Source organism: Dermacentor variabilis, chromosome 4 (genome assembly GCF_050947875.1).
Source record: "Dermacentor variabilis isolate Ectoservices chromosome 4, ASM5094787v1, whole genome shotgun sequence".
NCBI lineage: Eukaryota > Metazoa > Arthropoda > Arachnida > Ixodida > Ixodidae > Dermacentor > Dermacentor variabilis.
The window spans coordinates 124,398,408-124,426,092 of NC_134571.1; the positions used below are offsets into that span (position 1 = coordinate 124,398,408).

The following is a 27,685-nucleotide window of genomic DNA, read 5'->3' on the forward strand; positions in this document are numbered from 1 at the left end:
ATGCTTCCATAACAGCACCCCCTGGTGCTGAAGCACCGTCTCGGTGCATGATAGGCGAAGAACTGCAAGCGAAGTATGGCTTCAGCATAGAAATGTGCATGACGTCAACAGGCGGCAGACTTGAGGATGGATGAAACTGAGACGGCGCGATCTCGTAATTGACGTCGTTAACTTGACGTAGGACTTGATAAGGCTCTGTGTAGTGAGAGAGAAGCTTCTGGGAGTGGCCGACTCGACAGCACGGTGACCAAAGCAGCACCCAAGCACCTGGGGCGAACTGAACATCGCGATGGCACCGGTCGTAACACTCTTTTTGCTGATGCTGTGAGGCTAATAAACGAGATCGGGCGACTTGACGTGCCATGTGAGCGCGATCGATGACTTCACGGGCGTACTCAGTGGCAATGTAGGGCACAGAAGGTAGGATGGTGTCAAAGGGCAAAGTGGGGTCGCGACCATACGAAAGATAAAATGGTGAATATCCTGCATTGTCATGTCGGGACGAGCTATACGCGAATATCACGTAGGCCAGCGTGGCGTCCCAGTTGCGATGATCGTTGGAAATGTACATTGACAGTATTCTGTGAGTGTTCGGTTGAGATGTTCCGTAAGACCATTCGTTTGCGGGTGTTAGGCGGTGGACAGCTTCTGCTCAGTGGAACAAGAGCGGAAGCCAAGCACTCCCGCTTGGTGATGGAGTGATTTTTTTCAGCAGGTGACAGCAGGCAGCTAGTGTAAGCTATCACGCACTCGGTACCATTCTGCTGTTGGGCAAGAACAGTGCCTATGCCATGGCGGCTTGCATCAGTGTGGACTTTGGCCGGTGCAGATGGATCAAAGTGGGCAAGTATGGGAGGGGTGGTCAGAAACCCGATGAGAGCGGCTAACGCGTGAGGTTGCTCAGGGCCCCATGAGAATGGCGTGTTCTTAAGAGGATCTGTCAAAGGCCGAGCAACATCGGCCAAATTTTTTATGAAACGGCGAAAGTAAGAATGTTGCGGGCATTTCCATTAAAACGGCTCAGGTTGGTCGGCGTGCGAGGTCTTGAGGGCCACGAGTTGTGACAGTATCTGGCGACATGACCAATGTGGTGACAGGTGAAACATATCGGCTGGTTGTCTGCAGTTCTCCGCTCAGTCGGGTTGCGATAACGTGGAGAGAAGCGTTAGGGTGGAGCGAAAATAGTAGAAGAGCGTTCATTGGCTCTAGGGTTGGCGACAGCACAGACAGAATGTAGACCATTGTTTTCAAGTTCCTGTTGAACGATGGCTTGCACAAGGGGAACTGAAAAAGGGGTAGCATCAGGGGTACGCGAACAGAAAGCTGCGGGCGCCATCGCACCCAGTTCACGTCGAACAATTTGCACCACGTCCTATGATGGCGACGCATGCTGCTGTGCGGGCTGATCTTCACACGTCGACACTGCGGCAGTATTGGGAAGTCTAGTGAATGGTTGCAGGACGCATTGGCTTTTGGCCTGCTCGAATTGTCAGCACTCTTTGATGATAGCATCATCTGTAGAGCAGCTTTTGCACATGAGCAGATTAAAGGCGTCGTCAGTGATTCCCTTGAGCACATGCCCTACCTTCTCAGCTTCTGTCATGTCGTGATCGGCTTTACGACAAAGCACCAGCACGTCCTGGATGTACGAAACATAGGACTCCGTGGGGAATTAGGCTCGAGGCCAGTTCCTGCTTTGCGGCAATTTTACGGCCGGCTGGTTTGCCAAACAACTCTGTTAACTTCTCTTTGCATTGGTTTTAGCTGGTCAGCTCCTCTTCATGGTTCTTGAACCACACCTTTGCCGTGCCTCTTAGGTAGAACAGGTTTGCTAGCATAAGCATAGGGTCCCGTCTGTTGATCCCGCTCACACATTCGTACATAGCCACCCACTCTTCAACATCAGCGCCATCGTTCCCGCAGAAAGTTCCTAGATCCTTAGATTGCACAACCACAACCGAAGGGGACAGCGACATAGCGGGCGATGGTGACGTTGGAGGCGGCAATGGCATTGATCCCAAGCGCTCACTGTCATTCATGGGGAGGACGGTGATGCGACGTCCACTGCGGAGCTCCATTTCCAGCCGTGGTACCCTGCACCTCCACTAATATGTTACGAGGATGTTGGGAGTATAAAACTATTTACAATGTATATACAAGCAGATTCAATGGGGCTAAGATGGCTGACTAGTAGCAACATGCAGCAACCAGCGTCTTGCAATCTTCGTCCTCCTCTCTCTTCTTTTATGCTTCCGTAACAATATGATGCACCTATATTTGTGCACCCCAAGTGCCTGTACTTGACACCTTATTCACCAGCTTATAGCCTCTGAGGTCTGGCAGCACATCTTGGGTGCACTGACCAGCTAAATTGTTGCTGCCAGCAAGGATGCTGCTCCATATCGAATAATAAACACTAACGATTCAAATGGTGCAAACTTCTATTCGTATTCATACACAAAAAGTAACTACAGTTAAAACTCGATATAACGAAATCTGTAAAATCAGCAGTTTGCTTTGTTATGTCGAAATTTCGTTCTATTGAAATTCGACCTTTTATATGGATAAGTACAGCCGTCGATCGATTTTCTTGCTACTAATGGAGCCGCAGAATTTTTCTAATTATCGGGCAATCTAAAAAAGCAAATCTGAATGAGAAAACAATTATTTTTATAAATATGGGAGTTGGCAGCAAACGATACGGTTTCATGCCACGTACCTCGACAACATCTTCTTGGTGGCGTGAATTAAGCGAAGCCAGCCACGCTTTCACGTCCACTCCGCCCCTGAAGCTAATATCATCGCTCGCACTGAGACGATGCTATTAGGAAAAGCGCCAGCAGCGGGGAGCGAATGCTTGTTTTGCCTATCGCTCCAACGGGTGACCGAAACTCGAGATTACGCAACCTCCAATACTACATGCATGGTAGGACTGCTTACATGGTGCCACGCCATCTCGGCACGCCCACTCTTTGCATACGCTGCAGATTAGCTCTAAAGCAGGGTGCGCGGCTTCGCATGCGTTCAGCCAAACGCAGCCACGGCCGAGACGCGCACCAGCATACCTCTTCCAAGCCACACCCCCGCCCCCTCGCGCGCACTTGATCGCATTACTGAGAGCTCGCTCCCCTCCCCCTCCTTCCTTTTGCTCATGGTGGAAGGCGTGAAGCCACCATCTTTCTTCCCTCACCCTCGCACACTTTCACTCGTACCTAAAGCACACAGTGCGCGGGGCGCGGTAGGACCTTATCGCACTTGGACTTTGTACAGAACGTGATGCGGCTCCACTTTGGCGGTCACTTGTCGCAGCTAAGACGGGTGTGACTTGAGAGGTGCGTTTACAAACAGCCTCTTGTAATTCAGTCATTTCACCATCTGCGTCTGCGGAAGTTTCCATTTATTGTCTCGGCATTCCTTTGCAGCGGCAGTGAGATTTCGTTATGTTGAAATTGCATACGCACTTCCTTATATTTAGGTTCTAATTACATGGTGTTCTATGGACAAGAGGTCATGAAAAGTTAAATACTTCACCATATCGAGAATTTCGTTATATTGAAGTTGGTTATATCGAGGTTTAACTCTATTCTATATTTTTGAATAGTATTCGAAACTAACCAAATATTTTGCAACAACCAGATGTCAGTCTGGTTACTGTTCTCTGTCTGCTAGACAAAGCGTCGCAAATCATCAGAAGTGCAACAACAACAAAAGCTTTTAAGCAATGCAGAAAGAACATGGGTAATGCAAGCTGTATTTTTAGTTTCGCGGCAAAGCCCTATATGACAACCTGTGATCTTTGCTTGCAGTCTGACATTTAGCGTTTTTGGCAGTCTAGTCATGTAACATTTTTATCTATTGTGCTACAACCGGTGATGCTTTCCTTGCTGCAAGCTCTCTACATGTGTCTATGTTATACCAGTTGTTCACAGTTTTAATGTGAGACATTTTATGCCTCATTCTTGCACTTTGCGGCAGGTAGGTAAGTTCCTGTTTCACCTCACTTTAAGAAAAACAAAATAATGTGTGACCGATGTTGGAATCGAACCTCTGCCATCAAGCATAGCATCCAGGTGCTCTAACCATTAGGCCACAATTCCGCACATGCTTCCTTCATTCCAAAGGCAGCCAGGTTTTTGAAACACTCAGGAGCGTACACCCCATGCCACTTTGTCATCTTTCCTTGTGACAGCTCACAATTTGAGGCACCATGTTAGACTGCACTACCTCCGGTACCGGCCCACTTTGCCCAGTACTTTTCTCGTAGCAGCTTATGCTACATAGAAACTGTACAACTTTGTACAGACCTCATGGTCGCCCAGATTAATGAAGTTTTAATGTCTCTTCATCTAAATACAAATGCCATTGTTGTTTTAACATACACCGCATAAAATAGCCATATGTATGTACGATTGTATAGCATGTAGTCGCTCATGATATCACAATCCGTGTTGCTCTTGCTTACTCTCATTCGCTACCTATGTAGAGTGCAACAATCGTCCTGTCGTAGGCTTGCATCAAATGGCTGGCATAGAAGTTATGCCATTGCCGCGACGAGGTTGTCTGCAAGGCAGTTGCCGTCATGGGGGTATGTAATTATCTCTCACGAGGAGAAAGGTTTTATGCCTAGCAAGACACAAAGGAACCTCTTTCATTTGTTAGTTCCTTTTTTTTTCTTCTGAGTATGGAGAAATGGAGACGTGTAGCATACATGTGGGAGGAGCTTTGCCCGCATTCTTTACTTATTACAGTTCATGGAAGAATGAGATTGGGCACACTGATAAGAACAGTTGACTCTTAGTTTCACGGTGGCAGGAATGATGAAATTGATCAATTGATCTGGCAAGTCGAATAAGAAAAGAGGCAGAAAAAAACATCTAAACATACTGCCCCTTCATTTGGCAGTAGTATTTACCTAATATGAGCAGGCTCCCTAAATCTAATGCATGCCCAATTTTTTAGAGGTGCGTGGTAAGATACAATGTTACGATAACAAGAAAGAAAAAACTGGTCTTTGATTTTGGCAATAAGAAAGATGAAACTTGTAGAGTTTATCTTCACAGAATGGAAATTTATTTACACTTTCATCATCAGCTATCTCAGACAGCTATTTATCGCTGTCTATGGACAGACCGCAACATGCTGCTCTCCTTCTAGTCTATCGTGCTTGGTATTGTGCATTTCTCGAACCATTTCTTGAACCATTTCTAGTGCCAGAAACGGGTGACATGAGACACTGTCGCCACTAACTTAGCGCATGGTATAACTTGTCTTTTGAATGAGCTTTCATAATTTAATTGTTTTGCTGAAGCTAAATTTACCAGTCGTTGGTAGCAGTTGTCTTTTAAGTGCCATGTCATTTCCATCCTACACTTCTGCTGACATCTTGTGAAAACAGTTGTCATGATGCAACTTTAGCTGTAGGCTATAGAAAATGCATAGGGGGTGGTTTAGGTTTCATATTGACTTGTAAACGCAGGCAATTTCCAGACCAATTTTCTTTTAAAAAAACAATTGAGAAAATTAGTAATATGTAATAACTCTTCTGAGCTGCCGTTCTTGTTTCAAAATCTGCTGAAGGCAGTCTGAAAATCCACGTTTTCAACTGGGGATAACAAGTCTTGGCCGCACATTCACTGCTCTCTAGCACCACCAAGACAGACGCTGCAGTCATTGAAGTGGCGATTGGGTACACCATTGGGGGTCAGGCGTAGGCATGCTGACCAGTTGAGTTCAAGTTATCTGACGAGGGCAAGTTCCAGGATCAAAATAGTGAGTTCTGGCCCACAGAAATGTATGGGCATTGGCTGGGACTTTTGGTTAGGATCAAATTAACCGAAAAATCGAATCAACAGGAGTCGAATTAATGAAAATCCACTGTAGTGGTAATATGGGTGTAAGCCAGTGATGCAGTTAATGGTAGAATCAAATAAGCAGCCCTAAAGTAGACACTTCTGGGCACTTGGGCAATATCCATGTGTATGAAACAAGTCAGGTAGATCTATTTGAGACTGGGATTCATCGTATGAATTGTCTTGGTTGCATTTGTGTTGCCCCCGTTGTAATAGGGTTCATGGACTCTGGTCAAGCCATTCTGTGCTGACTACATGCTACACGAAATGACTTGACTCGTTTATATTGCTGCGACAAACTTGGTCACATTCAAGTTGCGCGCCCTTTGTATTGGACACTGCGCGTCGTACCGCGCTGTTCAGCAACAACAGGCAGCAATCTTCGTGGCACGGGCAGCCGGTTGGACCCAGCTCGCATGCCCACGCGCATGAGGTGTCACGTGACAAGAAAGAGGAAGACGGTTTGAGGCCAATGTTGAAAACGCGACTGCTGGGGATTTCTTCACGACCGCAGTGACCTTTAGTTGTGGGCACAAGTTCGCCCTTAATAAATATAGTTGTTTTATTAACATCATTACAATATAATAAATTATGTGCATTTATGGATTTATTGGTCCAAGTTAAATTAGCTGAACAGCATAACATGTATGAGCTACTGTCTGGCTCTTTTTCCTCATTGTTGGTCTTACCTGCGCTTTTACATATTGTCTTACGAGTTTGTGCCGCTATGGACAAAAGGGCGTTGTGAGGTGAAGAGGTGGTCGAAGTGTCTCGATGATCGGTAGATGGTGTTACTCTGACTACTGAGCTACAACCTTGTAACTGTATATATTGTAAATACATATATTTTCTTCCCCGTAACATTTTGGTGGATCCTCGAGCAGCAAGTGGGTGGCCGTTGCGACGGACTGTACCATGCGTTATACCATAACATGGGACCTCACTACGAGCTGCGCAACTGATGTGACTGATTTTCTCCTTCATGAAGTGATCCTACATCATGGTGCCCCATGTCAGCTACTCACTGATAGAGGCCACTGTTTTCTTTCCAAGGTTGTCGACGACCTTCTTCGCTCTTGCTCCATGTCCTACAAGTTCACGACGGCTTACCACCCACAGACAAATGGACTTATGAGCGTCTCAACCATACATTCACGGACATGCCCTCCATGTATGTGTCCGATGATCACCAGGATTGGGACTGCACCTTACCCTTCGTGACGTTCGCGTACAATTCGTCGCGTCACGATATTACTGGTTATTCTCCGTTCTATCTACTATATGGCCGTGACTCACTCCTGCCTCTTGACTCACTGCTCCCTTCCGATGCCAACACTACCACATTCCATGCTCACGACATCATTGTTCGCGCGGCCACAGCACATCGCATTGCCCGTGACCGTCTTCTGGCGTCTCAGACTAGCCAAAAGCACTGTTACGACAGTCATCGTCGAGACGTTCATTTCAGCCCTAGGTCACTTGTCCTGCTTTGGTTACCCTCCCGTCGCGTCGCCCTTTGCGAAAATCTGCTGCCGCGATACGTCGGGCCATACCGAGTTCTTCCCCAAGTCACGAGCCTCGCATATGAGAGATCACCTGTGACTTCGATGTCTTCTACGCCACCAAGAACTGATATTGTGCATGTTTCGTGACTAAAGCCCTATAACTCGCACCCTGATTTGACACCCTAGGAAGTATCAAGACAATGCTTTTGCCGCTGGGGGTTAATGTCACGTACGAGTTTGTGCCGCTGTGGACAAAGGGACATTTTGAGGTGAAGAGGAGGTTGAAGTGTTTCGACGATCGGTAGATGGTGTTACCCTGATTACTCAGCTACAACCTCGTAACTGTATATACTGTAAATACATATATTTCCTGCCCTGTAACAACATGTCTAGTAAAGCTACCAAACACCTCAATGTTATTTCTGCATTTGCAGGCACACAGTGCTGTGCATATTGTTCATCCAACTGCAGTAGTCCTGTCACAATAAGTCGAAGTGCAGTTCTGGTGTCATCCTCTGATAAGCTCTCTCCTGGTGATCTTTCTCATTTCCAGGGAGACCAAAATAGCCCTGCGTGCCAATTCTACCCAGCATCTGTTGGATTTGGACAAAAAAGCGACAGAGCTTGGCCTGCCCACGTACCTTGTCCAGGATGCCGGAAGGACACAGGTATTGGTTTTGCTTGTGGTGTGTATGCATGATGCCGCACATAAATTGAGCTTGGCTTCCAAAAGAGATGTTTGTTGTGTGAGTGCAGAGCTACTGCAAAATTTTTGACACACGTATTGTTCATCTAGGAGCCATAAGTGCCACTACTATGTTGGACTGAAGCTTTACAGAACAGATTTTTCTCCCTGATGAGAAGGGAATATTTTACAAAAATTGACATGTCTTAGTCATGCAGTTTCTCTTAAAAGGCATGCCACCAGGCCTTCTATGAAAATTTTAGCTTTTCCTGGGAGCCTTTCACTGCAGGAATTTTTAAAAAGGTTTCTGTTGTTAGAGATAGAAAGAATAGATAGAAACAAACAAAATGTTGGAAGGCCATGATGTAAGGTAGATAAGGTAAGCACCCTGCATAGAGGCTCTTTCTTGTTTCCGTGACTAATGCCCGCTAGTGACATTCCTTTTCTGCCTCCTCCAGCGTCAGAGTCGAAGGCCCACGTTCACATTTAATTCACATGACGTCTACCTACATTTTTTTGCCTCTTCCCTCTCGCATTTGGAATTCATCGGTTTGTTGTGGAGTAAGAGGGACTGATCCTGGAAACAATGTAATTGAAACCTGTATCTGCAATCAAAGGTGACGACTTGGGGGGCTGATTCTTATACAAGCGCACAGTGTGTGTTCTCACAAGTGTGTTAATGTGGTTCGTGATTCGAGACAATCCTGTGGGCAATGCAAGCAGAGGCATAGCTGTGCCAATCTTGATAATGCATTGCATCGCAGTCACTCAGGCATAGTGTGTTCATCTAGCTTCCATGCAAATGCTTTTTTTCTGTGTCTCGCTGAGCACATGTAGCGCCGGTTCTCCCACGCGGCTTAGCTATGGAGAGGGAGAGCACAAGAAACAGCTACGACTTTCGCGTGAAGTTTTGAGAGCGAGTGTTTGCACAGTAGTTCTGGTTTGTACATCATTAATGGGTGATTCGACGAGAGATCAGAATGGGTTCGAAAATGTATCCTTTAGTTTCCTTTGAATATTTTATATTCAATGCGTATATCACTCCGTAGCACGAAAGTAAAGTTTGTTTCTTTAGCAACTGAATAATTTAGGAGGAAAAAATACTGCAGTTCTTCAGTGTGGAGTTGTCATTTTCATGCACCAGGCATTCTCGCAAATTCACAACAATATAAAATACAAAATATTATGACTACAAAGATTTTTTTTTATATAAAATGTGTACATAAAGAACAGCAAGCTAGCATTGTACAAGGCAATACACACCATATTTATTTCAGTTTATTGGTGCAGACACCTTTATTTAGAACTTGTGCTGGTCATTCTGAGATTTCCATTCCTACAGCTTGTTAGGAATGGCCTGCCGAGGTGGCAACATGCAAGTTTTCTCAGCCAGCTGCAGCTGCAAGCATTGCGAGCTTCCCCGAAGAGAACCATGGACACCTATCACAGCTGCTGTGGTGACTCATTTCGTAGGGACCTCGAGGTGCCTCTTCAACACCCCCTCGGTGTCGTTGTGACTAAACGCGATCGGCGGACCAACTATTGTTACTGAACCCGCCACCGCCGACATGGTCTCCCTGCAGCGAGAAGGGCTTCCCTAATAAAATAATAATAATAAAATAATATACAGCGGTGGTGTAGAGGTAGAACACCCGCCTCGCGTGCCAGAGGTCCGTGGTTCGAATCCCAGTGCCGCGAAATTTTCCACCAGATTTTAAAGAAATCTGCGTGTTGATAAAATTGCATAAACAGGCCTGGAGTGTGGCCTGATCCCGGTGACCAGAACCGGTAACGCACTCCCTCACCGGAGCAGGATTGGCCACCCTGGTGCAGTACTTGGCCACAACCTCCTATATGAACACAACAATCAATAAAAGGGTGCTTTGCGGTATGTGGGCCCCAGGATTCTTCACAGTCTGCTGACACTCGTGGCGACTGCAGGACGCAAGACAATGGACAACTGGCGGCCACGCTGTGGGGGTCAGCTCGGGGAACCAACGCGCCATTTAAGACATAAGCCCCGAGTTCTGCGAAGCCCGTCTCACCTCGGAGGGGGCAGTGAAGCCTGTGTGGAATGTGTGTGTGTAGACCCCCTACCCCCTTCCCTCAAAGGCAGGCCGGCCACGAGGACCTTCTACGCTGACTGGTCGAACGCTTCCCTCACCTAGGGATCTAGGGAGAACGGAGTGTTTATAAGCAGCTGTTGTCGGCTGCTAGTCAATGCTAGTGCTCATCAATGTGCTCGTCATCGTGCTCGTAAGCTGTGTGCTGTATTCTCGTCTTGCGTGCTCCATTTGGAAGCCACGCTAGACTGTCGATGTATCTCTTGTTTAAAATGTAGATACTGTAAATGAACCCTGTACGCCTAGTTCCTCCCAAGTTCCTCTCTACGACCTTCAACCCTTACAAATGGTGGCTGCAGCAAGATCGTCCGACAACTCTAATAAGCTACATGCGACATGGACTGTCTCCTGGATTGACCCACTTTGCTATGCCATTCGCTTGCCAGAGTTGGGAATTACCATGATGGCATGGCAATGACTGTATGAAGACAATGCAGGGACAACTACAGAATGATAAAGCAGGAATGTCGTCAATGGAATGACAAAGGTGGTATGATGACGACAACATGAGGACAATGGTATGACATTTCTGAAACAGTTGTCGTTGGTATAATAACGACAGCATAACAATGACAACATGAGAATGACGGCATGACAATAACTGTTTGACAAGAATCGGATGATGAAGTTGGTACAACTGCGGGGTCATCCTGACGGCAGTGTGGCAACGAATGCATGGCAACAACTGTTGACGACAACACAATGACAACAGCGGCATGATTATGATGGAATGATGTCGTTGGAACACCAAAGGCTTGGCAACCACATCACGACAATTGAACTCAATTTCTTAAATGATGACAATGGAACAATGACAATGTGTTGATAGCATGACGAGAGTCTGATGACAATGATGAAAAAACCATGATGGCACCAAGACCACAAACACATACCTAGGAGATCAAGCTAGCAGAGAACTTCGGTTATTGGGTCAGCATAAGAGGCTAGATAGATAGACTCAATAGTGCCTGAAGTAGGCAAAGAATGCTGATCGTATTAAAAAGTAGGGGTGTGCAAATACTATTAGCTCTTTAATTAGATATTCATTTACTCAAATGATTCAATACAACTTTCAAATGCCTAAAACTGTCGGTGCCATTGAATCTGCATAAAACATACTTTTGGATATAACTGACCATTCTTTTTACTTAGATCTTCTGCCTGTATCATTCATGCAACAAATTTCATTTTTATCAGACCTGGCTGTAACAGAGTATCAACTGCAATGGACAAATTGCCTAGATTGTGTAAATACAACATACTTTGCTGCAGCGTCGCATGCATGCCGCAGTGTACGGCATGCACTATTTCTGGCCACGATCTAAATCTGAGAAAATGCACATTTTCTTAAAGAATGAACGCACTAGCGGCAGGCTTTCCGCAACGGTGTGCACGTGCAACGCCCTGCTGGCTGACGAAAGGTCTTTCTGGTCAACCATGCAAGCAGCTCAGTGCCACCAAAGTGTCGAAGGTTCCACTAGGCCTAACCCACAAAGCGAAGCCGTAGCAGATGGCTCTTCAAAGACAGCCGCCAATGATTGCAAAACTTTACTTTTCTTCGCATCAATTGTCACAACAAAGAGCATGGGCTGCTATTTTCCGCATCCATAGTGCGAAGAGCGCAATGCGATTGAACCGTTTCGCGTGCAGTGCAGCAGCTGCTGGATGTAAAGCCCCTCAGTGATTAAAAGCAGCGCCAACTCCGCTGCCCCTCCCCCCCCCTCTCCTTCATGCTCGTTTTTCACTCACTGGCACCTCTGTCTCCGCGGTGGTGCCACCAACACTGCTGCAAAGTAGACACTGTCTCGAGTAATATTGTGCTTGTAGAGTGGTAATTGGAGTTGAGTACTTGCAATTTATTTCATCTTTTTCAGCAGTTACGTTCTTAATGTTTACTGCAGCATCAAGAAATCAAGAAGTGTGTGTTCCCCTGTGCGGAATATGCGCTCACCATTGCACGGAGTATGTGCTGAAAGGAGCCGCAGCATGCTAGACTATGCGTGTGCGTGTGCCAATTTTCTCTAATCTGGTTGTGGTAGAACGCAGTTTGAAGTGCTCAGTACGCGTAGAAAAGCTCTGTAAGCACAGCTGTCGTGGTGACTCCTCTGGTGCTCGTGTGGTGTGTGTGCGATATCGTGCTTGTTTTTAATACAAGTCTACGCATTAATTTGCTTTTCTATGTCCCAGCACATACGGTGCCATGGACACAACTGAGATTACATTTGACTGATGTGACGTAAGCGTCAGAACAGAACACAATAGAAAAAGTTCAGTGCTCAAAAGATTGTCGGGAACGTTAGTGCGCAGTGCCGCTCTACATTTCATATCAGGTATTAAGGACGTGTACCCAGGACCATGGAAGTAGCGTGGGCCTGGTGATCTGGAGCTTGGAACAGTAGTTGTAGGATCGCACCGCTGGCACCTGTATTTACAAACTGTGCACCCAGCTGTTCAGGATCGTGCTGCTGACCCCACTTTGCAGCAGCTCGCGAGTCCTGAGGGGGGCCAGGCAAAAGACACAGTGGCGACGTAACGAATAACAACGAACATTTAATTACATCATTACGGAGCGGTCAGCTCTATAAGCTTCTTGTCGGAGAGCCACACACACTCTAGCTTGCACAAGTCTGCTGAAGGCTGAAGTCCCTTGGCGGGGGTGTCTTTATATAGAGTGGAACACCCTCACTCTAGAGAGGCAGTGCACCTTAATAAGGAGGAGTAACGACATTTTTCTCAACAACTTGCAGTTTATGAATGCACTGTGCAAATATGCTGAAATGTTTATGTACGTATCAAAGACAGAGTTCATTAGTGAAAACGCCTGCGTCTGCATGGGATGAGCTTAACTTGCACGTCTTGACAGGATCACAGTTAATTCTTTTTTTTTTTCTGCTTCTAGTAATTACTAGACTAGTGGTGAGCGAACTGTGGCATATGGTACAGTACAAAATCACATTGTATTACATAAGTCACAGCTTGAAACTTCCAGTCTGTAGCAAAGAAATAAGCTCGCAAGTGACATTTTGTTCAGTTTTCTGCACTTTGTGGGGATGCGCGACTCTCGCGCGTCCCCTGATATGTTTTTCCCGCATGGCGCGTCTCCTGTAATTCGACTTCGCTGCGTGGCCTGCGTGATGCCCACGGTGGTCGATGTGGTTGGGCCGCAGTGCGAGAGATGGCACGAGTGTTGCGTTGCTAACGCCGCCTCACGGCAGGGTTACTTGGGGGCGCAGGGGAGGACGGGCTGTCACTTCCCCGGCGGGTCGGCGAACGGGCGGACATTCCGCGCGCGCGGCGACCGATGCTTCTGCGAGACCGCCTCGCGTGGCCGCCTTCGAACGCGCCACGATTCGCGTGACCATACACGCGAAGGACCAGGCGTTGGGATCCAGCATGGGGCGAACATATTCGCTCGCTTCCAGTCGCGGTGAGTCAGACTTCTAGATTTGTCGCGCGCCCATCGGCATGTTTTGTGGATAGCAACTCGGCTAGCAGGCACTGATCTATGAAAGGTGCAATAAATGCCCTTGTGATTGTTTGCACTACTGTGTTGTCGTTCCTTTGTCCCAAGAGTACGGGTGTGAGAGACCCCACAACTTTTATTAAATAAGAGAAGTTGAGGACATTAATTCTTCTGAGCCACAAACAAAGACAGTTTGTGCTAAGCACTACTACAATATTTCTTATACCGGTGTCACACATACACTTCTGATTGCAATCGCCATTGATTCGGATCGAAATTCTAGACTGCAGTTGGCTGTCTCGCACATTTTGTGCAAGGAAGCCAATCACGACCGAGAAATTCAATCCGGATCAGGCTTGACCGCCATCAAAAGTGTGTTGCGTGACACTCGTATTACACAACTGCGTGGGGCGCAGTGTTGCGCTCACTAAGTGCTCATAAAAAAGTCCAAATAAAGGTTACAGTGCCCTGGAAATGATTTCCAGAAATTGAAGAGCGTTTTACTCTGCTTGGAGGTGGCAGACATACACTGAACCATGGCATCCAACGAAAGCACATTTCCTGTGCCGTTAACAGTCGTTACCATACATTGAGAAGGTGACAGCATTCATTAGTGACCCTGTTTTATTCTGCATTGTTGTTAGAAGAAGCCGTGCTGATGGACTAGTTGGTCTTCCCATTTTTTCTTCTCAGGGACACCATCTTCTTTGCGCTCCATGTGTCCAGGCATATGCGTTTTACAGTTTATCTAGTAAGAGTAGCGACCTGGACCAAACGGCCAAAGTGGGAGCTTCAGCAGAAACAGTGACTCTGCGTTACCCCTGAAACTACGTGTCGGGGGCGGAACACAACTGGCACGGTCAATAAGTGGAAGCATCTCTGCTGAAGTGTCTGTGTAGTTCAGCCTGTGCTTATCATCTATCCCCATTCTCGCACAAAACTCGTCTCATGAGTCGAAACAATAAAGAGTTTAGTTTAGGGGACGCAAGGCGTTTGGGTCCCTAGCGCTTGGGTGCATCTGCATTTGCGTGCGCAAGCACAAACACGTTATATGTTAGCGGCCCCAAACACAAGCCGTAGTGAGGTCAGATGCGCTCGCAGCGCCATCAACGTCTGATCTTTGCTGCGTTATCATTTTTTTTTAAACATGAAATCATGCATATGAAGTAAAGCACATAAAACTATTCTTATTAAAAGCAGTTAATAGAGAGGTTTAGCATGTCCGGCATTTGGGTAAACACAGGCCGGCAGACAAAAACAGCTAATATTGCTGTAACCAAGTCTAGTCTACTTTGCTGCAGATGTAAATTTTTGGCAGCAACACAGTTACTCCAGTGCTGAAAATTTACACCAGCAGCGAAGTAGAATAGACTTGGTTACACCAATATTAGCTCTTTTTGTCCGTGTGAGCTTTGCGCCACCAGGTGGATGCACCATGCAGGCTGCTCCTGTTTACTCCCCCGCCCCAACACCCCGTCCGCCTGCGCTTACCCGAATACAGGACACGCTATGCCTCTCTAATATATATGAAAACAATTTCTGTTGACACTTGGCGAAATATTTGTAAGAATATCTACCCGCTAGCTACTCGTAAGTTCTCGTACACCGCAAGAGTCATGTCAGTAACATGACCAATTAGGGGCACAATGTTTTCGGCCGCCCCAAGGGCGCAAGTGGTCGTAGCGGTCTGCGCATGTGCAGTACCGTCGCCCCTAGTTCTTTCGTACGCAAGCCGCTTGCATCCCCTAAACTAAAACTCTCTAATGCTCTCGAGATTTGCGCCGACTGAAAAGTTAGCATTTTGAAGAATGCTTATGTATTGAGCACCCGTTTGCACTCTGTATGCTTGAACCGTTTCGTGCAGACCGTTACTATAGTTTTCTTTTCTTTTTTTTTTTTCTTTTCTTTTCTTTTCTTTTCTTTTTTTTTTTTTTTTTTTTTTTTTTTTTTTGTTCGAGTTGGGTTCAGGTTCAGGTTCTGTTACAGCTATAATTCCGGTTCGGATGCAGTTCTTGGTTTGGGCTCGAGTCCACACCCTCATTAAGACGAATTAATATGATGAATTAATTTTAATTCCCCTTGAAGTTCTATAGAAGCCCATGCATTTAAAATCATATTTAACTAAGCTAAAATCTTCTTTTGAGTGGGTATGATGAACTAATTTTTATACAGTCGAACTGACTTATAATGATGCCGGTTTTAACAATATATCGATTACAACAATGAGAAGCTGCTGCACCGTCAACTTTTGTATGCTTTGTATGGTGAAGTAACCCACTTACTACAATGCCCCGATGCCACATTATCGGTTATAATGTTGAAGTCTGGCTCCTCGGCATCTGAGCCGAAAGGTAGTGAAATGCGAAATCCTTGAAAAGAGAATAAGAAAACGAGAAATTCAAGCCGCTGCACAATGGCCCTCTGCTCAAAAGGCTGCCGCACGCTCATTTTCCAGCCTTCTCCGCGCACCTCTCTTCCATCACGCTTCCACCCCTCCGAACACGAATCGGCTGCGTCTATATATCTATGCCGCGTCACCCTCCGAAACACAAATGGACCGTGCCAACTGCGCTGCTCGCATCTTGCTCACTAATTCCTCATTCAGCGCAGTTCTGCAAACAGTGTAATCGCCCATGTTCGTCTTTGTTGGTTTCGTTGAAATCGTTCCTGGCCACGTGGTCTCTCAGCCTCTTTTGACTCGCCGCCGAAACGGAAGATGATTGACTTGCCCACTGATAATCGGCAATGCATGACGTTGCTGGTGAAAAGAAAGCGCACGGCTATAGGAATAGGCAAGAATCAGATGTATACGTTAGGAGACAAAGTCGGCAATATCATTACTAATATGGATGAGATCGTTCAAGTGGCTCAGGAGTTCTATAGAGATTTATACAGTACCAGTGGCACCCACGACGATAATGGAAGAGAGAATAGTCTAGAGGAATTTGAAATCCCACAAGTAACGCCGGAAGAAGTAAAGAAAGCCTTCAGAGCTATGCAAAGGGGGAAGGCAGCTGGGGAGGATCAGGTAACAGCAGATTTGTTGAAGGATGGTGGGCAGATGGTTCTAGAAAACTGGCCACCCTGTATACACAATGCCTCATGACTTCGAGCGTACCGGAATCTTGGAAGAACGCTAACATAATCCTAATCCATAAGAAAGGGGACGCCAAAGAATTGAAAAATTATAGACCAATCAGCTTACGGTCCGTTGCCTAGGAAGTATTTACAGTCGCCGACCGTTTATTCGAACCTCACGGGCACTGCAGAAATGTCCGAATAAACAGGTGTTCGAAAAAGCAGATTAAGAAGAAAAAAATGGAATTCTTTATTTCCACGCACTTATTCGGGCTCGGCAGTAGGCTGGAAGAAACCGTGAATGCGCCGTTACATGCTGTTCCGTTTACGCGCAATCAGATAAGCCTGAATCTCGGAGAGGGTCGTACGGTCACTATAAGCGGCTGAAAGCACAGTCACTGATTGCGCATGCTCCACATGCGACGGCAGCGTAGCACATGGTGCGTCACCTTCCCACTCGGAGTCATCGTCCAGTGGTGCAGCAGAAACCTGACGAATGATCATGCCGTCGTCGAGTTCTGCGCATGTCAGTACAGCAGTGTCAGCACTTGTGAAACTGTCAAATGAGACAGTGTCCAGAATCACAATGCAGCCACTGCGCAGGTCTCGACAGAACATTTTCCACGTGAGTAGGGAGCACATCGGAACGCGACAAATCCCGGCACCCGCTAGCCGGCATTCCCCAGCGCAGTCTGCGCAGGCACTGTCAGCGCCATTAGACACTTGACACAATGTTTCCGTATGCCGCGTTGGATCACCAGAACCTCGGCACAGCACACAAAGCAAATACCACCATGCTGACACCAGTCGCACAAATGAAAAACGTGGCCTACTCGCAGCGTCGTGCGCAAAAAACAAATCAGCTGCTGGATTGTCTTTCTTGACATGGCTTACTAAGCTGAAACCGGAACTGCTCTAGAGCCGCTCTATCGAACCAGGCAGAAACGGTGATGATGAGCGGGGATTTGCAGTAGCGCCACTTCGTGAGGCAGCAAGGAGGCTCTGTTCAAAACAAAAATGGCGTTCAGCAAGTCGAACCATGCTCCGGTCAGGGTCGGTGCATGGTGCTTTTGATCGAGTTGGCTCAAGGAGTGTCCGAAAAATCAGACGAGAGGTTGCAAGGTGTCCGAACTTTCGGCAGTTGTTATACATTATGGTCTATGGGGAGAATGGCGGTGCAGCAAAGCAGACCGAATAATCGAGCATGTCTGAATTTTTGGAGTCCGAAAAATCAGTCAGTGACTGTACCAAATGCTATGCAAGAATTTCAAGGGCGTCTACCTTTCTTATGAAGTAATTTGTTCACAGATGAGGTTTCAGCTGATTCGGCATTGATGGTGGCCTGGGCATCGGGGGTTCTAGTTCTAATTGGATTCCTTCGGGTTGTGTTGGCAATGTGGTGACCTGGCAATGTCACAGTTTAGCTAACCTTACACTATGTGTACTTTCCTTATCACTAAAACACAAGGCATAGCATGTGTGATGCATGCTATGCTTAGTGCATAGCATCCACTGTCAAATAACCTGATGCACACCAAATTGTTATTTAACTAATGATTGTCTTGCAACGTATATCTCTATGTATCTTGTCTCTCTGCAGTGGCTGTCTTGAAATGTTAAAAAATGGGGGATTCATAACAGAATCACAAGTATTACTTTCCAAGACTTGTAGCAATTGTGGCTATCAGGATTTGTGTGATGATTGCCAATGTTATTATTAACAAGTTTCACTAATTAACAAATTTACATTAACAGACATGCGGCAGTTTCTGAATTAAAATGGTTTGTACTCGAAGCATAGTATGTTCTAAAGAACTTCTTGCCTTGCACTAGTTTCAAGAGATAAGTACTCAAAATCAGTTATTGCTGTCCTAGTTAAAGGGGCCCTGAAACACTTTTCTAACCAGTTATAGAAAGGCCTCACTCTTAAAGGACATCCTCTCCCGAATCGCATTCCTTCAAATCGTTTACTGTAAGTGGAGTTATCTCACCGATACCTGGCTTTAGTTCTCCCTCTTTTCATCTTCGCTAGCACATTGGATGCTACACAACTACGAGCACAAAGTCCCGGCCAAATGTTTTCTTGCAGCGGCGAACAGTAACCTGGAACTTACTTTTGTGGAAGTTTGTTAGTCATCATATTAGCAATTTCAGAGTAGTGGCTAGCCGGGCTTGGTGGTACGAACATATTCTTTTGCAAACAGCGCAAATAACGGGACACAGAAAGAGGCACACGACACAGGCATAATCTTTAATAATAATATTAATATAATAATATTAGCAGTCATTGTGCAACTTTTATTGTCTGCCACTGCTATGAACAGAGTTTGTAGTGGTCCTTGAAACCCTTGAAAATTCCTTGAATGTGAAACTGCTACTTCCAAAGCCTTGAAAGCCTGCTTCACAAAGTGCTTGAAAATTCTTTAGTTTATCTTTCAGCTAGGCCTAGTTAATTTTATTTGTGTATTTGACTGAGGCTTATGGGTGCTAAGAGTCATCCAATCCGATTAGCATCTCTTTTGGTAGGGACCCATCTTGTTTGCAAAGGGTTGTGACGGTTTATATTCAAAAGGCTTAGAGAGAATCTCTTTGCAATAAAATTAATGTTTACTCGTTTTTTAAGATACTGTTTTGCTTTCGCTTTCAGGCCATGAGGCATCATGGTGCTTTAATCATTTAGAATGCTTTTTCAGGGCATTGAAAACCCTTGAAATTTTTCTTGAAACTCTGTGCAAAGCTTGCTTCATCAAATGCACTGTGTTTAAGAATATGAAATATAGTCGCAGGAATATGCTACATGTTTAATTCATTCAGTGATACATTCCATACGCATAAATTTTTTTTTTTTTTTATGAACGAGGTTTCTGTGTGTTAACATTTATCATTCTTCTTTTCAGATTCCTGCAGGATCAACAACGGTTGTAGGGATAATGGGACGGAATGACCTCGTCGACCAGGTCACTGGAGGTCTGCGGCTACTGTGAAAAGCTGCGCTGTTGCGATTATACAGTGCATGCAAAGCTAAGCAGCAGCCTTGTGATAAGCAAATGTCCCCATTCCATCCTGCTAATCGCCTCCATTGAAGCCAAAGAAGCCACTGAAACACTCCCCACCCACCTCTTGTTTGTATCTATATGCGAGTTTTCTCGGGACACTTTGTGGCTGGCGGGAGCAGTCCTTTTATATGCTTCAATCTAGGCAACAATTTGCAGCCGTTAAGTGGTACTTTTGAGCGATTGCTTTAGGGGGGCAATCACTTTCAGAAACATTTGTGTGATTCGGCAGCAGACGTGTTAAGTGTCCGGTCAACAGCGATTAGGCACTGTGTCAAGGTCGCTGTCTTCGCGCCGTGCGAGGAACACTGTGGGTCGTGTACTTCGCACATCCGGTGCTTAGCAGCGTGAAATCTCGCGAAAGTGATTGCTCAAGGATGCTTGCCCTGCTTCTTACCAATTGAGTGAATTGTGAATGTCACATTTGGTTATGTTGCCCATGGTTTGGTTGGCATTGCCGAGGACATTAGAACTTGTAATCCTGGCATTTAGTGCAGAAGCTTAATGGGGCACTTCCTTTGTTTTTTATTTTTTCAGTCACTTGGGCTTTATAGTGATGTGAGTTATCACAAATTCGTATATAATTATTTGACGCAATTTTTCACGTTAAACGTTGTGAGGAAACTTCATGGTGGGAACATTGTGCTTTAATTAATTAGTGCGGATAACGAGCACAATATGTTGTCAGCAGGTAAATAATTTTTCTGAATGATCTGTAATAATCTTGTGATAAAGTGCTTTACGTAGCATTTAAAAGCGAACAACTAAGTTTAATTACACATTGTGCTAATCTGCGTGGTTTTATAACATGCACTAAAGAGTACTATAGTGTATTTATTGTCTTTAATTTGTTGTCAACATGAGCAGGAGGACATGAGCATTCATGGTGCAATCATTTGTATTCCTCTTAGTAGTTTGGTGCTAGTTAAACATTTCATGGTTTATTAAAGAGATTACCTGCAAGACATCTGTATTTTCTTACGAATGCATTCTTATGACTGAAGGTGGAGAAAAGCATTTGTCTGTGGTAGTTGCCAAAGCTCTTATTTTAGTTTGTCTCGTAGGCGTACAGCTTTGCAACATCCTAACGCGTGTCCGCAAACTCTCCTGAATTTAACGTAGAGTTTACGAAGTTGGGCTTTTCCTACGATTTTACAAATGTTTTGTCATGCATTACGAAAACTTCAGTTCACAGAAAAAATGTATCCCACCATACCCTTGATATGTTGTTTGATGGTGATGAGGGATATTTGCTTTGATCAAGCTTATTCAGACAAGTTTTGTGAAACAAGGAAAGTTGCTAGAAAAGGTCACTGTGATCTGAAAACAACGTGTGACTTGGCAGTCTTTGCCATTCCAAATTGTTGTTGGTTGTGTGCAATGGGTAACGCTAAATCATTGTTAACAAAGTCAATTTCCCATAGAAAGTGTGTACTCAGGGAAAGCTAAAAAAATATAGAATGGTACTCTTTCACCCTCTAAGATTCACATTTGTTAAAACTGTATTGAAGAAAAGCTTGGCTTACAATAACTTTTCTTAATTGTTTCATCTAGTTGGCCTTATTTATCTTTAACAAATCGGACCAAAGAGGATGCTGGCAAGGCTGACATTCATATGCTGAAATGCACAGTGCCTACCATGGCTTGATGTTGCAGAATCAACGCTCTACATATAATAGTCAATGAAAACTTGTCATTGATTGGCTATGGAATGGCTTCCTGTAGGCTTACTTTTGAGCTAATTTAAAGCTTGAGACGATAGTGTAGCAATCAACAACGCCCTGTTACTTGCATGGGTGTTGCTTGCACACCATGGTTCTTACATGTTCAGCTTTTTTTATCATGCTGACTAGTCTACACCCTTTTTCTTTTTGCTAAGACAACATGCTATTCCATTTACGCTGTGTGCGACATGTTTTGTTTAAATGTTGTTTTGAAAACTGTGTGCCCGCTTTGGCTATGGACACACAATTTTGAAATTCTAGATGGTTCATGCATGTGAAAGGATGACACTTGGCAAGTTTGAAGTTTGGGGGGGAAAATCATCGTTAATATTAAAATTGGCCTCCACATGCTAGACATGACTTCGACATTATTGTGCCATCGAGAAAAATTAGGTGATACTGAGTAACAATCTGGTTAGGTATGATGATGTTGCTTATAAAAAATAAACATGCTGTGTGCTTTTCTTCTCGCTGAGCTCACATGTGGAAACCGCAGTGAGCGCAGGAAAAGAGCAAATCAGTGTATCATGACGCCATGATGCATCCACATCATGGTTACCGAAACCAAACATGCTTTATTTTATTTATTTAGTGTAGAAATAGGTACTTCATTAAGTTGTTTAGAGCACTCTGATTCTTTTATGTATATTTTGTTAGGTTGGAGGGTTTAGATCATAAGTTATTGCAAAAAAAAAAATGTCATACCCGTGTCACACAGGCACCCGCGAACTCCTTTAGGATAAGGGAGCGCAAGGCTTCTAAGAGAGTTCGACCTCAAGGAAGTTGTGGTCGTGTCAGGTAACCAATAAGGAGTTTTTAAATGTAGCCGCCAGAGGCGCATTCAGCGGTGTTTGGTTTTTGTACAACTACAAGAATGTAACTTCCAATTACGTTCATAGCTATTATAATTAATGCTCCTTTTATAAAAAATATTATTCAATGTACTTGACACGAAAAACATACACGGCGTTAAAAATCAAAGTGCGCTCGCTAAACATAGCAGTGCTGACAGCAACGCTAGCCACCCTGTACTTACCTGTATTTTCCTTTGCAGCATGACGAATTGGTTCTGCGTTCTGCTCACTGAACAGCTGCAAGCTGTACTAAAATGCAACATTTCGTGCATAGTGATCTTCTGAGCTTTCCTTTAATATTGTTTACTGCGCCGGTGTAAGTGATAAGTGACCACACCGACCACTGCACGACTAGCATAACAAAGGCCATGTTTACATGAAACCAACGTGAGCGGGTCAAGTCAGAAATTGTGCTCACTGAGCTCGACGTGAGCACGTTTACACGAACTCCCTTTTGACGAGTCTGAACTACGACAGCACATAGCATCGAGCCAAAACATCAAAGGGTTTGAACTGGGCTTCCGGTTCCCGCTGCTGTCTGCAGCAGCTCTGTTTAGTGGGTCTTTTCGCTACGATGAGGTTGCACTGCACAATGCCTTGTATTGGTCTTGTCCTGATACTATCCCCTCTGCCAGCGCATAAATTGCAACGTCCCAGTGTGCCTGCACAAGTGTTGGCGCTGGTGGGCTGGACATGTCCACGTTTACATGCACGCACCAAACGAGTCGGGCTGGGTCAACCTATACTCCATGCATTTGAGCTGACTGAGGAGTTTGCGGGTGCCCATGTGAGGGGGGGGGGGGGGGGCATACAAGTCGAAAACGCCATGTCAGTACTCCTTTAAAAAAGATGAAACCTGTTAACAGCTAACTGTCATAGCATGTGTACGAGCAAGAGGGGACTGCCACGCATTACCTGCATTTTCCTTTTACTAAAACGGACTCCCTTTTGCTAGCTTTGCCAAACAGCTTTCTGGAAAAAAGAAAACGCAAAAGTAGATTGTACTGCTTACAACTGTTTATAGAATACTTTCTGCCTTGCATCAGTGCTGTAAATGTGTAATGCATGAGCCAGCACAAAAATTCTTGCAAAAAGCTGGTATTTTGATAGGTGCTTTTTGTGAGCAGCTGAAGCTGACAAAAAAATTGTGTTTAGTGCTACTTAGGTATTTGTGTGATGCCACAGGGGTTCTCTGAGCTGAGAACATTTACGGTGCAAGTTCTGCAAGTGAATAGTTTGGTCCTTCAGCTGCACTCATCGAAACTGCATTTACAGTGGCAAAGAAAAACAGCTTTTGAGAATTGCAAAAATTTATAGAGTCATTTCTGCCAGGTTGTGATAGAGAAGCATATCCTTGGGGTTGCCCATTGTTAAAAATATATTTGCAGTTTGAGCAATTGGCTGTAGCTAACACCAGAGCAGCACTTTTAGCCTTCTTCATGCCACAACTTTCAGAGAAGATGCGACACAAAGTTTGTGGCTTTCTAGCACTACTACTCTTCTACAAGAGAAGAAATGTTAGCACACATTAGCTTGTGTGTACATTTTGACTTTAACATCATCAGTGTGGTAGCAGTCTGAACAAGACTATTTTGTTTAGCTGCACATTTAATCTGGTTCATAGAAAGTTTGCAGGTAAAATGCACTTAGTGCCACTGTGAGAGAATATTTTCATAGACTAAGGATGCAATTTTTCAATGAATATTTATATCAGAAGCTCAGTCCTAGGAGCTGATGACGGTGCCGTCATCTATTTATTAATTGTTGATTTTTCAGGATTCATATGCTAGTACGACGTTCAAATGATGATGTGTGCACTAGCTAAATTTTGCCACAAACTTCAGGGCATTAGAAGGCTTTTTTTTTTTTCTTCAAAGCACGGTTATGTATTGTGCTGTATCAGTTACTATAGCCCAACCAACTTTTGAAGCACAGCACGTTGCAATGGGATTATGCGCTGGGAGCAAAATGCTTGCTCTTTTATATGTGAAACTGTTGGGTGATGGCCTAGCACACCCTTTTGCTTGTGATTCAGGGGAGCTAATCTTGTTTGCATATATGCAAGAGCGCTGTAAATATAGTAGCTTACGCAGCCTTGTTATTATGGGAAACAGGAGCACAAGGCTGCATTCTTGTTATTGATGTTTCTGTCGTCGTTTGGTTGGTTCTTGCAAGAAAGGGCTTCTGTTAGTAAGAGTGTTTCGATAATTAGCAACTATTTTTTAAACATCACAAGCTCTTTCATAGGTTGCCTTGAAAGATATAGAAGTGCTAGTTGCATTAATCAAATGTATTGCATTTTTATAAATGTCTAGGATTCCACACAGTCCTTGCACCATATTTATTAAGGGAGATATTTTCTTTTAGCAAGTTCATGCAAATAATTATGTGTTACTTTTTTTCAGGGCTATAATTTCATTTTTCATCACCACACGTCTTAGTTATCGACCATCATATGCTGGTTATCTTTGTTTTTTTCCTGCAGTAATCACATCATAGTGCTGACATGCATGTACATGCTGCACTTCCACCACATATCACGCTGCTTGAAAGTGTGATCTCTGTGCTCACAGCTTCTGTAATTGCGTGGTGTCTTGCTGTGTGTTGCTGTATTTTGGCCATTTTTAAAAAGCACTGGCAATTATTTGGTCACGTTCTTTTTACATATAATTTAGAAATGAAAGTACCTGCATCATTGTGCTTCTGTCAGGTGTGTAACTGTCTGTCCTTTCCACTCTTCATGACAAAACTATCTTTGTTGTTCTAAGTTGTTTTGATTTCACAAAAAGGTCTCAGTTTTGCCTGGTAGGCGAAACATTGATTGCGATAGCAAATTAGCAGACAGCTATACAAAGTAAGGACAGTAGCTTTATCGGCCGTATAAACTTGTAAACATTTGCTTACTAACTAAATTAACGAGCATGGTGTCACATACGCACAAGCAAACATGAATACATCTCACTCGATGACCGCGGAAACTCACTGTCAAAACGTTGGAGTGAGGAAGTGTGGCAGCAGGAGCAAGTGAATTGACCTTCATGCTGCCTCCTGCTTCAACGCGAACTAAATGGGGAAAACACAGCGGAAATGAAGCTATCGGCCCGCAGTATGCCTAGACCCTGTCCGCATCGCAGATCGCTTTCAAGATAGGGCGCGTGCAGCCGCACCATACGTAGCAGCCGCCAGAGTAGAAACCCCTCCCCTCGCCCCGTTGCCTTGTGTGCGACAGAACATGGCGTGCTTCCTCCCTGCTTTCCTCCTTCGCGCGCCGCGATTGAGCCGCCATCGTTGATTCACCCTAGCACGCTTTCTCTCGCACATACAGCATACGGTGCGCGGGGACGGTGTTATCACTCTTGGACTTTATATGGAGCATCACAGAGACTACGACGGCAAAAGTGCACCTGGAATGTCAATATAATTGCTATTGCAATAAAGAATACTTATGAATTGTCGAGTTTCTTGGGACAGCTTGTGTCTCAGTTGAGATGCCCTGGACTGGGCTCTACAGCTGCTCATGGGAATGTTTTGCAGCTGGGAAGCAACAGAAAAAGTTGGATTTTTCTTTCTTGCTAAGCTTGTATCTGGAAATTTAATAGTAACAGTGCATTCTGTGCTGCTCTTGTACACTGTGTCAGGGAATCTGAGTTCATTGTCTAGCCTTTAGACACCAAAGAAAGTTTCATTTATTGTTAGGGTTTTCCTGTTAAAAAAACTTCTATGGACAGCAATACATGTCCACCATCACAGTATAACATATAACAGTATAACATATAACAGTAACATAACAGTATAACCTTGAGCTGCACTACATAACTACACGATTTCTTGACCTTGTCAGGTTATCAGCGTTGCACTTAGATGGTTATCGCTATTTTGTTTAGTGTTCTCCATTCCAGTTTATTGTGGGGCCACCAAAGAAATGTTGTTCTCACAAAAGTGATATACATTTGAAATGACCTGTTCTGGCCTCTTCCCATGTCCCCAGTTTTGTAGACACTGCACAGCTATCCATGTCAAGGACCTCTCGCCATGATCAGTACATTATGCATATCAGGCTGCACTTCAGAATTCTTTGATTTTTTTTATGAAGTGTGGTGGTGTGCGGAACATCAAAATGCAGTGTTCTAATAACATGTTTGCACAGTGTATTTAACATAATATTTAGGCCACGAATTCGTTGCTTTTGACGCTGAATGTTGAAACACCTTGCCACTTTTTATTTTGTCTGGTGGTTACTTGCACAGCCATAACTTTTTTCACTAACCTTTTTCACTCTGTATAGTGCAATTTCCTGCTGTATTGCCATGAGAAAAAATAAATGCTCTGGAATTGCATTCGTCATACTATTTATTTATTTATTCATTCATTCATTTATTCAGTACCCACATGTTCCGAAAGGCATAACAGTGGCGGGGGGGGGGGGGGGGGAACGTTTTACAAAACAGAAACATTCACAAAAGATTTTTTACCAGGTGTGTGAGGAAAAAAGAACAACAAAAGTTCAACAAAAGTTACAGAAGTTTCAAAACAGTAAGCTATATAGGGCAATTCAACCAAAGGCAAAAGAAACAGGGTAGTTGAGTCACTTCAACAGAACAATAAAATACATCATTTAACAAGACGTCGACAACACCAGCAAGTAGCCTATTCCATTCTTGTATAGCGTTTGGAAAAAAAATTAATTCTTGTGCAGTTCTGTCTTGCACGGAACTTCTTGTACCTTTAGCGCATGGTCCATGCATTGTGATCGGTAATGAGGCGGCATTATATATTTGTCCCTTTCTATACCTATTGTACCGTAGTATATGGAATGGAGAGGCTTCAGTGGCAGCCTTCTGCGTCGTACCTCCAAGGTATCCCATTTAAACTCTTCCTTAGCACTCTTAACGCTGAAATTAGCTTTGTATCGACCTGACACGTACCGCACACCTAGATTCTGTACCTTCCCAAGTTTATCAATGTTCGTTTTACAAAAATGTTTTCAGCAACGGCATTAATAAATTACACTTAACAATGTGCTGTCTGCATGTTAGCAACATTACCGTAAAATTCCGAGCACGCATCCCCCCTCCCCTTAATGTAAAAGACAATCCAAGAAAGTTTGCGAGAGGGGGTGGGGGAGGGTGCTTTGCTCGGTCTCGGACCGAAATTCAAAGGCTGTCGGCTCCGGATGCGGCGGCCAGCGAGCTAGGCCTATAGGCCTAGCTATCTGCAATGAAGTTTGGCCTAAAGTCCTTTGATAATTTGAAAGAACCGCCACCCTTTGCACTCTGCCGCTGCCGCGCTACCTCCTCGCCCCTTTCGCTTCCCCCTCCCCTCGCGGTAAACGGTCTTGCGCCCGTTTTTCT

The 27,685-nt window shown here is 44.7% G+C and overlaps 1 protein-coding gene across 3 annotated transcripts in view; it reads left to right on the forward strand.

The window, feature by feature from the left end:
* LOC142579714 (putative peptidyl-tRNA hydrolase 2) overlaps nt 1-26,671 on the forward strand; it is a 109,233-nt gene extending 82,562 nt beyond the window's left edge. For 2 of the 3 annotated variants that reach the window (XM_075690204.1, XM_075690202.1), the window contains exons 5-6: nt 7,908-8,022; nt 19,601-26,671. In XM_075690204.1, the coding sequence (XP_075546319.1) occupies nt 7,908-8,022; nt 19,601-19,687 (202 nt within the window). In that variant the 3' untranslated portion in view covers nt 19,688-26,671. Of the gene's footprint in view, nt 1-7,907; nt 8,023-12,063; nt 12,165-19,600 lie in introns of all 3 variants that reach the window. The other variant, XM_075690205.1, reaches the window with a different exon arrangement.
* Nucleotides 26,672-27,685: the final 1,014 nt, after the last annotated feature.